Source organism: Pituophis catenifer, unplaced genomic scaffold (genome assembly GCF_029215685.1).
Source record: "Pituophis catenifer annectens isolate HBS135680 unplaced genomic scaffold, rPitCat1.0.hap2 SCAF_11, whole genome shotgun sequence".
In the NCBI taxonomy this organism is placed as follows: Eukaryota; Metazoa; Chordata; class Lepidosauria; order Squamata; family Colubridae; genus Pituophis; species Pituophis catenifer.
The window spans coordinates 27087374-27103498 of NW_027256891.1; the positions used below are offsets into that span (position 1 = coordinate 27087374).

General features: G+C 48.9%; 1 protein-coding gene across 1 annotated transcript in view; it reads left to right on the forward strand.

Moving 5' to 3' along the window:
• Positions 1-392: 392 nt before the first annotated feature.
• The window catches only part of HS6ST2 (heparan sulfate 6-O-sulfotransferase 2), a 65801-nt gene continuing 50068 nt past the window's right edge, over positions 393-16125 (forward strand). Inside the window, exon 1 of the mRNA XM_070951867.1 lies at positions 393-901. Coding sequence (XP_070807968.1) covers positions 393-901 — 509 coding nt within the window. The remainder of the gene's footprint in view (positions 902-16125) is intronic.

Sequence of the window (16125 nt, forward strand, 5' to 3'; positions counted from 1 at the left end):
GAGGGGGAGGTGTGCCTGGTTGGGGGGGGGTTTACTTGGAGGGGGTGCGCCTGGCCAGATGGTCAGTGGGGAGGGGGCGCACCTGGCTGGGGGGGGTCACCGGGGAGGGGGCGCACCTGGCCGGGGGGGTCAGTGGGGAGGGGGCGCGCCTGGCCGGGGGGGCTTACTTGGAGGGGTCTCGCGCGGCCGGCGGGGCGAGCGGGGCGGGGGCTCCGGTGGCGGCTGCGGAGCGGCGGCAGGAGCGCGCCGGGGCGGACAAAGGCTGGGCGGGGAGTGGGCGGCGAGGGCGGGCCGGGGGCGGGCGCTGGAGCCGCAGCGGGCGGGCGGGCGGGCGGAGCGGCGGCGGCGGGGCTGCGGCGGGGCTGGGGGCGCGGCGATGCGCCGGCCTGGCCATGGAGGAGCGCTGGCACCGGGGGCTGGCGGCGCTGCTGCTGGGGCTGCTGCTCTTCGGCGGGCTGGTGCTGCAGTACGTGTGTCCGGGCAGCCGGTGCCGGCTGGGGCCGGGGCTGGAGCGGGCGGCGGCGGGGGACCCTTACCGGGCGGAGGACGGGAGCCCCGCGCGCTTCGTGCCGCGGCTGAACTTCTCGGCGGCGGAGCTGCTGCGCCGCGTGGACTTCCGCATCGCGGGCGACGACCTGATGGTCTTCCTGCACATCCAGAAGACGGGCGGCACCACCTTCGGGCGGCACCTGGTGCGCAACATCCAGCTGGCCCAGCCCTGCCAGTGCCGCGCCGGCCAGAAGAAGTGCACCTGCCTGCGGCCCGGCAAGCGCGAGACCTGGCTCTTCTCGCGCTTCTCCACCGGCTGGAGCTGCGGCCTCCACGCCGACTGGACCGAGCTCACCAACTGCGTGCCGGCCCTGCTGGACAGCAAGCGCGACGCCCGGCTCCGGCCCAGCCGGTAGGGACCGCCGGCGCCCGCCAGGGGAGGGGAGGAGAGGAGAGGAGAGGGGGTCCTGTGCGAGGGAAGGGGAGGGGAGAGGGTCTCGTGCCAGGGGAGGGGAGGGGTGGGGAGGAATGGGGAGGGGAGGGGGTCCCGTGCGAGTGGATGGGAGGGGACGACAAGGCGTCCTGTGCGAGGAGAGGACAGGGCAGGGAAGGGAAGGGGAGGGGAGAGGGTCCCGTGCCAGGGGAGGGGGGGAGTGGGGAGGGAGGGGAGGGGAAGAGAGGAGTGGGGAGGAGAGGGGGTCCTGTGCGAGGGGAGGGCAGGGCAGGCAGGGGAGGGGAGGGGGTTCCGTGCCAGGGGAGGGGAGGGGAAGAGAGGAGAGGGGGTCCCGTACGAGGGAAGTGGAGGGGACAACACAGGGTCCTGTGCGAGGGGAAGACAGAGCAGGGAAGGAGAGGGGAGAGGGTCCCTTGCGTCCCCCCACCCTGCCCCTACATGGGGGTCCCCACAGCCTCCTGCCCAGCGCCCGGCCCGAAAGCAACCCCCGCGGCTGCCTCTGCTAGTGGCTTCCCCTGCTCAACTCTTCTGTCCGGTCTTGGAAACAAGTCAACATTGGTACCCTTTGTTTCCTTGCTGGGGGGGGTGATTGGGGGGGAGAAGCTAAATACTGCATCATCGCCTTCCTGGGCTTCGTGGCCCAAAGCCTCCAAACTCAGAGGGGCTGGGAGGGGGGAAATCTCCTGGGGGGACCCCGCAGTTTCACTGTCGGAGCTGCTGCCAAGCTGGGCGCCGGGTTTTTAAGGGGCCTTTTTTCCCCTTCTCTCTTGGGAAGCCCCCCCCACCCCCCCTTTTCCTCCCTTGGTGGAATCTGGTCTGAGTTTTTCAGTGCTGCTTCGCTGGGAAGTTTGTGGCTGGTTTTCCCATTGGCTTGGCCTCCTTCAGTCCAGAGGGCAGGCTGGGCTCTGAACCACAACAAAATCCAGCCTTTTGTGGCCTTTCTACGGCAGCTGCCGCCTCTGGTTTATCCAGCAAAGCTCTTCTCCCTTTTGGCCTCGGACTCTAGCAGGGAAACTGAGTTGGTGCTGGTTAACAGAGCCCCTCGCAAGGGCTTGACCTAGGAAAGAGCCATTTTCACCCTTTAAGGGTTGTTCTCCTTGAGGGACGCCCGTCTTGGAAAGATGGACTGCGGACGCCTCTCCGTAAATCTTAATTCCGTGCCTGTTTGTTAGGTTGGCACCTGGCTGAAGGTATCCTTGGCGCTGAGCATCTTCGAATCCCCTTTTTAGCCAAATGCGCTTCGAGGTTTTTTCTTCCCACCCCTCCGGATGCCCTTTTAGCTTTCCTGATGTGAGAAATGGATAGGTTGGATTTGCCTCGAAGCACGATTCAGGCTGCAAACAAACAAACTAATAGTAATAGTAATAATAGTAATAAGTTGGACCTGAGAGCTGAGAGGTAGCTAGTCCTTTGGGGGAGATGTGAAATGGAAAAAGAGGGTGACCCAGCTGTAAGAGGAGCAAAAGTGGATATCTGGAATGTAACAAAAAGTGTCTGATTGTATACTGGCCAGGTTGTGTGTGTTAGAAAGAATTTTGTGACGAAAGGCCTATGTTTAAGGGATCAACCCAAGATGGATTGTGTGCTGTGTGTTTATTTATTATTGCATTATTTATGGAAAGTCTTGCAGGATTTATAGGTAGACAGACTAACCAACCACACAGTATTTTCACACGTACACAAACACACACAGAGTTTTCACCTTCCCCTACTTTAAAATGTTGGTTTATCTGCATTTCTGAGCATAATTTTGCTGCAAAAAAAAGCAGTGTTCCATGTGTGATGCCAAAAGGGTAACTAAGAGCAGTTCCTGTTCACTCTCACAACAATCTTGCAGAGTAGGCCACGCTCGATTCTACAAAATACACTAAGCCCCCACTGTGATTTATTTAACTTTGGGTGATGTAGGCTGCCATTCTGGTATATAAACTTTCATTTATGGCTTAGTGTGTGTTGCATGGGCCCAGTCGTCAATAGCTTTTTGTTCAGCAAACGGGGATTAAATCAGGTTACATTTTAGGAAAAAGTACGACCCCAATTTATTCTCCAAAGTACCTGAGGGTAGAAGAAGAAGCAATGGGTGGAAACTAACCAAGGAGAGAAGCAACTTAGAACTAAGGAGAAATTTCCTGAGAGTGAGAACAATTGATCAGTGGAACTACTTGCCTCCAGAAGTTGTGAATGCTCCAACACTGGAGGTTTTTAAGAAGAGATTAGACAACCATTTGTCTGAAGTGGTGTAGGGTTTCCTGCCTGGGCAGGGGGTTGGACTAGAAGACCTCCAAGGTCCCTTCCAACTCTGTTATTCTATTCTATTAGTGTAGCAACATGGCTTGTACATTGCCCATTTTTTCAGAGGTTCTAGGCAGCTTCTGTAGGAACCCATCTCTTTGAGGCTTATTCTGCAAGCCATGGCTTAATGTAAGGTATGACACCCCTCCCCCCTTGTTTATGACATCTGGGCTAAGCAGAAGCCACTTTCCAGCTGTGCCAAACCGTGTACATATGTTTCTGCCTCGGGAGAGACATACGAGACAACAACAACAAAAAAAAGGAGCTTCATTGCCCACCTTTCCTTTCTTGTATTATGATTTAATATAATAATTGCACAGCCACTTCACAGCCACGGTGGCACCTTCCCCGAAAAACTGTCTACTTGACAAGCAATTATTGTCATTGCAGTTTGTGCGTGCTAAAAAAGGAAACCTGGGTGTGAAACAGGCATTTGCGCCCCCCTCTCCTCCTCCTCCTCCTCCTCCTCACACCTGTTGCCTGCACTTTTCTCTGTTTCTTGATGTCGTCGATTTGAACCGCCCGGCAGCTGGAGGAGGGAATTCAACAAATGTCTTTTCTTAGAGTTCAGGCGAAGAAGGGAACTTTTCATCCTCCCGTTTGCTAGCCAGGAGTTTCACCGATGCCAACTGGGCACCCTTTGCTGCTTAGGGAGGAGAGAAAAGAAAAACCAAAAGTAGACATACAGACTGGGTGAAACCAGGCGTGCTGGACTTCAACTCCCAGAATCCTTAGCTGCCAGGTCTTTTAGCAGGGACTCTGGGTGTTGAAGTTCAACTATCTTAAGACACACACACACACACACACACACACACACACACATCATCGGTATGGTTTGTGCTGGCAAAAGCATCTAATCAGCCAAGTTTGCTTTCCAGTTGTCGGTTGAAATGGGCACCCCAGTTTGGAGCAGCTTCATCCGTGGCGAAAACTTCACCCACGTGGCACTTTCTGGAGCAGAGGCCATTTGGGGATTATCTCCCCGCTGCAGACATCTGCTTGCGTATCTGAAGCGTTAACAAGCATCTGGGGGTTATTGGGGGGAGAATGGATTAGAGGGAGAAGGCAACTTCCTTGGGTAATTGGATTGCGGAGGCTTTTTTTTGAGAGAGAGAGAGAACAGAAAATATTTTTGCTTTAACAGATTAAAAGAGTTAGAAGGGACCTTGTGGGTCATCTAGTCCAACCCCCCGCCCAGGCAGGAGACCCTATACCAGTGATGGCTAACTGTTTCCGGACTGGGTGCCTAAAGTGCATGTGCACTAAAATGGGCCTACCGGAAGTTTGGGAAGGCCGGGCCCATTTCCGGCCTCCAGAGGGCCTCTGGAGCCTGGGGAGGCTGTTTTTGCCCTCCCGGAGGCTCGAGAAAAGCCTCCGGAGCCTGGGGAGGGCAAAGAAACATCCCCATACCATGGTGCAGAAGTCAGAGTAGGCCACGCCCACCCAGCAACCCGGCAGAGAACCCCTTGCTAAAATTTTTGAAGCCCATCCCTGGTCATAAGTCACTTTTTCCAGTGCCGTCATAGCTTTGAAGGGTCACTAAACGAACTGTTGTAAGTCGAGAACTACCTGTACTTCCCTATAGTGGCGTGTCTCTGCTATCAGAATTACTTCATTTCTGTCGTTTGGGGTTGGCTGGCATTCAACGTAGATGAGCTGTGAAGATCTCTCATTTCGTTGGCTGGGCGGAATTTTGCTGCCCTCAGCAGAAATCCTCCCCCATCTGCTCCGTCTGCTCATCCCTCTTTTCCACTCGAGTGAAGACAAGAATTGGAAGGGTGGCGAGAGGAGAGATGGCTGGGTTTTGGAAAAAAAGAGCCTGCATCGCAACTGTTCATTCGATGCATTCAAGATTGACTTAGCTAACGCTCAACGCACCAAGGTGTGAAACCATGGGCCGGCATGATAGCTTGTGTGAGCAACAGTTTGTAGCAAAGCTGGGTTAGTTTGGGGTCTTGCAAACAGCTATGAATGGTGACCCTCTTGGAAATCTTGCAGATCCAGATATCTGGATGGAGGGAACCATATTTTCTGTTATTTGAAATTGAGTTGCAGTGCTGCCTCTCTAGAGAAACACTGAAAAGAAACGCAGGATGATAAGGGAAACCCTTTTGAAAGGTGGTGATTTGAGGCAGTGTTTTTCAGACTTGGCCATCTTAAGATGGGGGGGCTTCAACTCCCAGAATTCCCCAGCCAGCCATACAAGTGGATTGGGCTCACTGCTGTGGAAAGCCTGTCCTAAACCTAAAATCTGTAGGAATGCATCCAGGAGCCACATTTAAAAGGAGTGTTTCTTAACTTTAGCAATCTTTTAAGATAGGTAGATTTCAACTCCCAGAATTCCCCAGCCAACATATCTGGCTGGGGAATTCTGGAAGTTGAAGTCCGCCGATCTTAAAATGGCCAAATTTGAAAAACATGGGTTTAGGGCAGGGGTCGGCAACCTTAAACACTCAAAGAGCCACAAAGGTCTTAACCGGAAGCCCCCCGTTCAATTCTGGAGCTGACCGGAAATCCTGTTCCCCCACCATAGAGTCTCCTCCTAGCGCTGCGTCCTTTTTCCTCTGCCGACCAGAAGTCCGGTTCCCCCACCATAGAGTCTCCTCCTAGCATGGCGTCCTTTTTATAATTTATAATGCAATTTATTTATAATGCAATTTATATGCCGCCCTATCTCCAAGGACTCAGGGCGGCTCACAACCCTTTTTCCTCTACCTGTCCTAACCGAAAGCCCTATCGATTGTGGAGCCGACTGGCGACAAGGAGCCACAGCAGAGGGATGAAAGAGCCACATGTGGCTCCAGAGCCGCAGGTTGCTGACTCCTGGTTTAGAGGAAGATGTGTCTCTAGGTGAGCCGAGCTGGCGTGCATTTTTCATCCTGTTGGATTTCATCCCTTCCAGCCACAGAGTGGGAATTTAGCAGCGGGTAATTCCCACTCGTGAGCCCGGCTTTCACTGCCACAACCAAAGCCATCCCTCTCCGTGATATGTGGCATTCTCTTTTGCTTCCTTGGGCCACGATCCGTTTTAAAACAGAGCTGTAAATGATGGCTTGTAATGGTGCTGAAATCCATCGAGCCAGGTACAGGAGATTCATATTTATAGCTTGCAATCCGTCCTGGATTTGGCATCGTGGTTCTATTATTAAATGATCAACTCTCCAGAAAAGAATGGGCAGCTGATTGGATTTGGAGGAAGATAAAACACGGTGAGCAATGGCCATGCAGATTTTCATTCTGGTGCGCGCGCCGAGCCTCGTTGGTTCCTCGTGTGTTTAAATGGGAATTTGCCAAGAATTGTGTCCTTTACGAGGTGCATGTTAGTAAACTCGATTGCTTTTTAAATTTGAGGGCCCGAGTGGCTTTGAGGGGGCTGAGGAACGGTTCCTTTCTTTGCAAACAGCCTGGGTCTCTAATGAATGAGTGGCTTGGAGGAGCTGAAATGTGCATTGCGCTGATTTGCGTCAAGTGGAAGAATCTGGAATAGCAAATTTAGTGCTTGAAGGTGGAATTCCCGAAGGCTTTGCATGGAAATAGCCAAGTTAACATAATCCGTGACTGGAATTACATAGGCAGGTGCACCAGAAGACTGGCTGGTAAGCTTGCAAAAACTTCTCCTGGCAGCTCCTTTACAAGGAGGATTAAAAATGCTCTGGGATAAGTAGAGACTGGACTCTCTCCAGAAGCCTCTGTGTTTGTGTGTGTGTGTGTGTGTGTGTGTGTGTGTGCGTGTCTCGTGCCTGTGTGGTTTTGACGTGAGGAAAAGCAAGCGTTCATTGTTTTAGAAGAGAAATAAACAGCTCAGAAACTCAAGAGTAGTTTGGGTCCCAGGTTTTTAGGACTTGATTGGGGTGTTTGTGGGGTGGGGGTGGAGAGTCCGTTCAGGCTTCTCCCTTTGCTGGACTTTTAAGATGCCGGGATGATTTATTGGCCCTCTTCCCGCCTCTCTCATAAATCTTGCAAAGCCAGATTTGCATGGCATGTGGGTGTTTGATGCTTCCCCTTGTGGAATGGTTAATGAGCCAATTACGGGCCCAGATGCCCAGGAAGATCTGGGGTACAATTCCAATTGCATTACGCTTCTTCCAGGCACCTGGTTTTAAAGAAGCAGAGTAGGCTAGGGGTGATCTCGCAGTATTAGTGTGTCTGAAGCGCTAATCCGGTGTTAATCCCATGGTTTAATCCCATCAAGCGGGACGGTTCCTCTTGATGCAATAAAAGACCACCAAGTATTTTGGCACTTGGGAGACATTCTGGAGAGGGTCGTTGCTGGGTTGGCCCTGTGGATTTGGAAGGGTGGGGGGGGGGTCTCCCTGGCTAACACAGTTTAAGAAGTCTAGATAAAAATCAGTGCTTGGTACCGCACGGAGGAGATGTCGCGAGGGGAACTTGTAGAAGGGCTGCAAAACCTTCCTTTGGATCTATGAGCTTCACCTGGATTGTGGTTCGTTTGTGACAGCAGGTGAGTTGCACCTATTTGTTAAAGCAGGGGTCTCCAACCTTGACCACTTTAAGCCTGGTGGACTTCAATTTCCAGAATTCCCCAGCCAGCAAAGCTGGCTGGGGAATTCTGGGAATTGAAGTCCTCCAGGTTTAAAGTTGCCATGGTTGGAGACCCCTGTGATAAAGCATCTCCTGCACAGCAGGGAATCATCCACTGGCAATCTTAGGCATGGTCCTGAGGCTTGGTGGGCACCATCTGCAAGAAAAACTCGTAAAATGGGGCAAAACTCACTTAACAACAATCTCAGTTGGCAAAAGAAATTTTGGGCTCAATTGCCATAAATTTGAGGACTACCTGTGTAAAGCAGTGACTGTTGATCGGGGAAATAGACTTTAACTCGAGTTCCGTTGAAGCTCATGTTTGGTGCCTTGAATATATGGAGGGGCAGGATGATGTGGGGAGGGTGATCAACAATAGAAGCTTGAGCTGAAGAAAGAGAAGATCTACCAAAGGGATCCAGCGCCAGCTTTCCTACATGAGTAAATCACAACATTATGCGGAGTTCCCCCTCTTTCCTCCTTTCCAAGCTGATGTGTGTTTGAATTAATGGGCCCAGCTGTTCCTTTCTTCTCAGAAGGAGATGGCGGAGGTCTTCTCCTGTCGTCAAAAGCCACCACAGACATGTTTAAGGCGTGTTGATGCCGACCGAGGACTCATTTGAGGAGGCCTGGTGCCTTTGGGGATCAAGAGCTGGGAATCTGGAGTTCAGGAATGTCCAGTATTTACTTAGCTTTGGGCTGGACAAGGAGCTCCACACAGAAAACCTCAAGCTGGCTATGCCAAAAGGGCCGAAGGAATGGAAAGCATGGTCCCACCCCTGGGGAGCGGAGAGGGGGCGTTGGGGCAGGATAAGACGCCAGACTTTCTTAAAAGGTTTTAAGTCTGAATGCCAGCTGGGAGGGACAAGCTGCTTTCTCTGGGAACAGGGATTGTCGGGATGATGGATGACTGCAGCTTGCGCATGTGGTTTGGCCTCTTGGCAGCCATCCAGGAGGAGCATAAGAGAATTGGAAGCCCGAACCCTTTTTGCCTCTTTGACTGGCAGCTGGGCTTCCAAGAACACATTAGTGTCACCGAGACGAAAAGGGGGATGTTTGGGGGCACGGGAACTTTTGCAGAGAGTAGTCGTGAGGGTTAATTCATCCAATCCATCCAGAAAAGAGCGTTGAGTAGCATCTTGGTCAAAGGTCCTCCTGGGTTTGTTTTTAGTTTCAAGAGAAGGCAGGTGCCCCATTTTTTTCTGACATGATGCCCTCCAGAGTAGGAGTCTCCAACCTTGGCAACTTTAAGACTTGTGGACTTCAATTCCCAGAGTTCCTCAATCAGCTTTTTCTGGGAGTTGAAGTCCACAAGTCTTAAAAGTTGCCAAGGTTGGAGACCCCTGCTCCAGAGGCTGGGTCTCCAGATTTTCTGGAAAGACCAGGTTTTTTTTTAATCTACTTTACAGCTCTTCTGATTATAAATTTATCCCTTACTCTATGGTTTAAACATCACTTTTCTTCTCTCTATAATGAATCCTGTCTAATCGTCAAACACCATAAATCATTAGTTCGTCTTTTGCTATTTCTGAAAAAATAAAATCCATAAAAGGGTTTCCAGTCAGCAGTAAAGGTAGATAGATATTGGCTTTCCTCTGATCCAAGAAGTCAATTTGGCCATCTCAGCTAGTTCCATCATCTTCACCATCCATTCCTCCATTGTGGATATAATAATCTTGCTGCAATTATCCCATTACGAAACAACATCCCCACGACTTTTCCCTTCACTGTTTGTCAATCCCCCCCAAAAAACTCCCTCTGGTCTTAATTGGATATTAATCTTTAGAATCCTCTGAATCAGTGTATGCATTTTTTAGCTTGCTTCTTTTTTTCTTTTCTTTTTTTTTACAAATCCATCAGACATGATCAAATGTCCTATTTTTGTCATTTGTGTTTCCAGCATGAATCGGAAGTGGCTTTTTCTAAACAGTTTATCTGGTGGACGACTACCGCAATATATTTTCTAGACTGTTGCTTTTTAGGCTTTGTTGTCTGCAAGCCAACACAATCAATCACTAAAAGTGATGGGATTTGTAGTCCAGCACATTGGGAATGCAGCTAGACTGGACCAACCTCTCCTCAATGAACTAATGCAGGAACCTCTGGTGACTATTTGAATGCTTTGAGCCCTCCAGTTTTCTAACCATGCTTTGAGAGAAGATGGGACTTCATGCTTCTCCAATTTTGGTCAGTAATGTTACATTTTTCAAAGCAGATATAGCAAGTCTTGTTGTGCCTGGACTTTCTCTGCTGTGAAGGATCTGCAAGGGGTCCAGATGGCTCTGGTGGGTCTGATGCTGGCCCTGGAGCAGAGAAGCAGATGGTTTGGGAAGAACTAGCTTGTCCATGTGAGTTGCCTTGGGTCCCATCTGTTGCCCAGAAGAGGACACAGCCTGGAGTCCTACCATCCCAGAAAAAGGGATGGAATAGAAAAGAAAAGAGAGCAGATGTCAGATGGATGTTAGCATATTCTTGCTAAGAGAATGAATAGCTTGATAACAGAAGCAGAGATCTGGAGAAGTGGTGGTGGTCTCTCTTTTCCAGGATGTGTCCCGCTGGGGGTGGATTGATGTCACTCAGGAATGTTTTGAGATAGATCTTGGGTTGTTAGATTTGTTGGTCTTAGTAGCCTTTCCAATAAGTATGAGGTGCTGGGCTTTCTTTTATGTCAAGAATATGCATTGGAGGTCCAGGTACAAGCCATGATGAATTCCACCTTCCTCTCTGCTTTCCTACCATACCCTGTTTGATGGCGGCTAGGTACTGTGTTCGGTGTAAGGCCTCAGCATCTGAGATCCTTGAGCTATCGATTATGGTCCTGGTCCATAATTTCTGACCCCAACCTTTCGTCCAGCATGGTTTCTCCCAGAACTTCTTTTGAAGATGTTGGTTACAGGCTCTAGAACTTAATTGAATGTCTTTGAAAGCACAACAACTTGCTGTAGACCTCTTTCTGGGGAAGCTGCAGAGAAGGGGTTGCCTGGAGGTTCTTGAGGATGGAAAGGAAGCATCGGGATTGATGGTGCATTTCCTGTAATCTTTCCTCTGCGTTTTTTTCTTAATTAAGTTACAGCCTTGGATTGCATCCACTGCTTGCTTAGTTACTCATTTGGGGGTTCATTGTTGGAAAGGGCCTTCTTGTCTTTCTCTTCCAGATGGTAACTCTTCTCGTCTTCATTTAGAAGTCTTCCTTGGCAGCAGAACCTCCTGCTGATTTTTAAAAACAATATTAAGAGCGACACGACGGGAAAGACTTTGGTGCTTTCTGCCTCGGTCTCGTGCCTTCCCTTTCCTTTCTGTTCTCTGCCTGCTCCTTGGGTTTGCATTTGTGTTTTTCCTGCCCTCCGAAAGGAAGGCTCGAAGAAGGCTCAATTGTAGCCCCGAGTTTTGTTGACAAAATAAGGAGGGGGAAATTTGGCACATTTCAGAGACTCCATTCACAGCCTCTTGCAAGGGGAAATCTAGCATCCCATTCATTTAATTTTAGATGTAGGACGCCAAGAGGAGACGCAGGGAAGGCAAAGCAAAATTGACGGAAAGGGAGAGATGGGAAGAAGGACACAGGAAATTTGAGCTAGTTTTCTGAAAAATGAGCTTTGTATTTGTATTTGCAAATTATCTGTTTCTGGTCCCCTCGGGTAGCCTAGACTAGAGCGATGTTTCTCAGTTGTGGAGGACTTTTAAGACGTTGTGGACTTCAATTCCCAGAATTCCCCGGGCTGTGGAATTCTGGGAGTTGAAGTCCACACAGATCTTAATGTTCCCAAGGTTGAGAAATACCAGCCTAGGATAGATCATTTTCATTGCTTAACGCATTGTAAGCCGCCCTGAGTCTCCGGAAAAGGGCAGCATATAAATAGAACCAATAAATAAATAAATAAATAAATAAATTGCTAGCTCTCTTGTTATGAAATATTCTTTGCAGAAAACCTTCCTTTGATGCCCTCTGCTTTGAACGTCCCTAAAAACCTTTTACATCTTTTATCGTTTAGAAATAATTCCATAATTCTGCTTTGGTTGAGCAGGGCTGGGTTTTTCCCTTTCTTTACTATGAGTTGTTAAGCCTGCACAGGGGGGGCACTGCCAGTCTTCCAGTACCAACGTATTAAAGGATGTTCTCTCTCGTTCCCACTTCATCCCAATCTTGGCTGGTCTCCAGGTAGGAAACTTTTAACGGGCAGGAAAAGGTGTATTTTTCCACCAGCCTTCTCTTGCTGGTTTTCCCCCACCCCTCTCATGGCTAAATCTGGAACGGTGTGTGCGTGCACAAACATACACGCAAACATACACACTGGGTAGAGAAGGAACTTAAAGACTTGGCGCTGTGAGGTTCAATACCCACCTGGCAATTTTATGCTGCCGTTTGCTTGTTTTGAAAAGTAATTGGTAATAATTAATCTCCCCCCACCTTTCGGGTTGTTTGTCCATCATTGCAAATTTCCGCCGAGCGGTCGGTGGGCCAGAGGTGGGCAGCCAGTTGCAGGGCAGCCTCTGGTGAAGTTTATTAAATGCCTGCACTTTTGATGGCCTCCGACATCTGTGAGATTGCCTTCTCTGTGGCCGGCTACAGGTTTGACCGCGGTGGCCGTAATGACTTCTTCCAGCCCTGGGATCCACCCGCGGTCTCCCAGTATGGATCGGTCTTCGTCGTAAGCGCACCAGCTTCCAAAATATATTCAGGAATTCTGTGTCTCGGGATTCAGCCCCCCCCGACTTTTCTGTGAAAGGTGGAGCTCCTGGGAGCTTCCCTTGGCAGCCCAGGCTGTCTATGCTGCAGCCTAATTGCTAAATGCTCAGTCATTTCCTGGGAAATATAATTACACGCTAATGTTTCACAGCCATGCGCGCCGCTAAGCTGGAGAAAGGGGGAGGCTGTGATACATATTTTTTTAAAAAAAAATATTGTTTTGGCAGTTTCCTCCTTTGATGGTGTCCCACGGGGACGGCCATTTGTTTATTTATGATGACAACACAAACACTTGTCTCTCAATAACTCTTCCAGGGTAGCTCGGTGTAAGGTGTTACAACGCAGAGCCAGAGAACGGATGCCAAAGCCTGAACGCTCTGAATAAAACAGAGCTTGTCCTCGACTTACGACGGCAATTGAGCCCAACATTTCTGCCGTTGAGTGAGGCATTTGTTAAGTGAGTTTCACCCCATTTGACCACCATTCTTGCCAAGTAAGTCTCTGCAGTTGATAAGTTAGCAACCTGGTCGTTAAGAAGAATCTGGCTTCCCCGTTGACTTTGCTTGTCAGAAGGTCACAAAACGGGGATCACTGGGACACTGCAACCGTCATAAATGCAAGTCAGCTGCCGGGCGTCTCTAAATTTTGATGACGTAAGTGCGAAAAACGGTCATAAGTCACTTCTTTCAGGGCTGCTGTCATTTTGAATAGTCACTAAACGAATTGTTATAAGCCGAGGACTACCTGTAGTAGACCCACAAAAGGGAAAAAGAGTGAACCACAGCTGGGAAAAGAGTGGACTTGTCCCGTGATCAAAGTTCAAGGCAGCCAGCATATATTTACGATGGTGGTTCTGTGTGTGTGTGTTTGTGTGTGTGTGTGTGTGTGTGTGATATGATCACCATTTGGGACCAGCTTCCAACAAGGAAGGCCAATAGGAGAAGCCAGACGGACGGACGATGACTGAGGCAATTTGCAGGGAACAACTTCATTCACTCTCCTTCGCGTCTTGATCTTAGTTCTCTTATCAGTTTCCTGCAAATTGCTTCTGGGCTTTCTGCCAACCCTAGTAAGATTACTGTTATTTATTCTTTGGATTCTTGTAGGCTGTTAAGAAAGTTAATTAACAGCCTTTGTTTGAAAAAGATTGATTTCATTTAGTAAACTAAGGTTTGTACAGACTTGTGTGTGCTGCGTTCTTTGGGGTCCGAAGCTGGGGCAGAACATTCACTCAAAAACTGCAGAAATTTATTTAACAACTTGGGGGTGAAAAAAAACCCCCAACAACCCTCACAAAATCAGGTGTGACTCACTTTAAAAACCCACCTTGTTTAGCCATGGAAATTCTGCTCCCCACTGTGGTTGTATGTGGAGGGCTACCTGTGCTTGTGGCTGAAGCTCATGGGATCTCTTCTCTGGGTCTCTTCTGCATTCAACTTGAGTCTTCCCTTCGATGCTGTTCTGGATCCCCCAGGTGCCAATCTCAGCCACGCTCTGCCATCGATGGAACCATAAATCACATTGCCTCGTTAAAATTTTCATTTAGGTCACCAGGGTGTGTCGGTGTGTGTGTGTGTGTGTGTGTGTGTGTGTGTCATGTTTGTTTATCAACCTGCACACAACCTCCTTTTTGTTCATCTGGGAAAATACCCACCTTGTTGTGCCTATTGGCTGGCAGGCAACTCAAAACAGGAATGCAAAACTTTGCAAAATTTTGACTTGATATTAATTTGGCAAAGACCTCAGCCGAGATGGCTGTGGAGAGTTTGTTTAGTTCTGGTCCTGCTTGCCTCCCCACCCCACTTTTTCCTTTGCACACCCCTCCCCAGCCCACCATTCCAGAATTGATCCAGATGATCGTCCAAGACCTTTTCTAGAAACTGTGTTTCTAGAACGAATTAGATGCTGATGGAGGGAGAATAATGCCTTGTAATCAGCTAGAGAGAAACTTTTGATCTGCCGTTTTTTCTTGCTGTTCCGTTTTGCTAATTTTATTTAATCCTTCAAGAGAGTTGCGTTTCCCTCCCCACCCTCACTAATGACTCTGTACTAGGACACGGGTGTACAGTATATTGTTAAAGCAAAGAATATAATTGCATTTGGAAAATTATTCTCAGAGAAGTTAGCTTGGAGACTATTTGAAACGAATCTACATTTATCTTCCTCCTCTTCTGAGCTCAAGGACAGTTTATGCAATAACATATGAAGAACGGTTGCAGGAACTGGGCATGGCTAGTCTAGTGAAGAGAAGGACCAGGTGAGACACGATAGCAGTCTTCCAATATTTGAGGGGCTGCGACAGAGAGGAGGAAGGGGGTCAAGCTATTTTCCAAGGCCAGACAAGGAACAATGGATGGAAACTGACCAAGTAGAGATTCAACCTGGAAATAAGGAGAAATTTTCTGACAGTGAGAACCCATGGAACAGAAGTTGCCTTTGGAAGTTGTGGGAGCTTCATCACTGGAGGCTTTCAAGAAGAGACTGGACTGCCATCTGTCAGAAATGGTGTAGGGTCTCCTGCTTGAGTGGGGGGTTGGACTAGATGACCTACAAGGTCCCTTCCAACTCTGTTATTCTATTCTAAATATTGAATGTAAAGCATAGGTTGAAGGCAGAAGACACCTGGAGACCCTGCCAGCAGGGAAAACCCTTTAGGCTTGCTTTAAGTTGGTGTCAGTTGAAGCTGCCTAGAATAAACACCCTTTCAAAAGGGCTCTGGAGTGCATCCTGACCTTCAGAGGTGGCCTTTCCAGAGGATAGCAGTAAATTTTAACACTTTATTTGTAGGGTAGAGTCATAAGGCTGCCCAGCTGACAGCAAATCTGGGCAGCGGTCCAACTCACAGGTTTTATATTGTCATTTATTACTCAATTTCTGTGGGACTCCCAATTTTATCTTCACATCAGTCTAGTAATGGTAGCTTAGACCTTCTCTAATCTCACCCAGGGATGATCAGTGAGGACTTGAATCTGGTGTCGTCAGCCCATCCTGTCCGTGCAACAGCTTCATGGACAATCTTTGGCTCTCCTTCATACAATGGCCAGGTTCACACAACTTCCTTATCCAAATCTGTTCCACACCTAGCATGCAGCTGTTAATCTGGATTTGTTTTAAACTTGGTTTGTTGTTTCTTTCTTTCCTTGGCATGTTGCCTGAAGGATTTGTTTGTCATTTGAAGGAATCTGCAAATACAAAGACATGGGTTCATATACTGATCGGATCCGTTGAATGGCTTGACGTTTTTATGGAGTTATCCACCACTACCCTTAGACCTTTTCTTGGTTAAGGTCCATGCCGACATAGCAGGTCCTCATTTCCCCATTAGAGTTAACCCTAAAACTTCAGTTGCATCTGGAGAACCAGTGGGTTGTCTCCTATTTTCAGGAGATTTGTGGGACCAAGCCCAGGAGTGTTGGTTTTCCATGATGGAGATAGCCCTCAAGAATGCTCTCCTGTTGAAGGTCCACAGGTCTTCAGGAATATCAGACATCCAGGAGAAATGGAAAGCAGAGCTTCCCTGCAGGACCTTTGGGCCCCTATGCCGGGTGTTATTCTGGGATGTCATAATGTATTAATATTTTTTTTTTGTTAGATTATCGTATTTGATATTATGGTAAGCCACCGAGATACTACTGTGATTGTGGCAAGATAAAAAGAATAT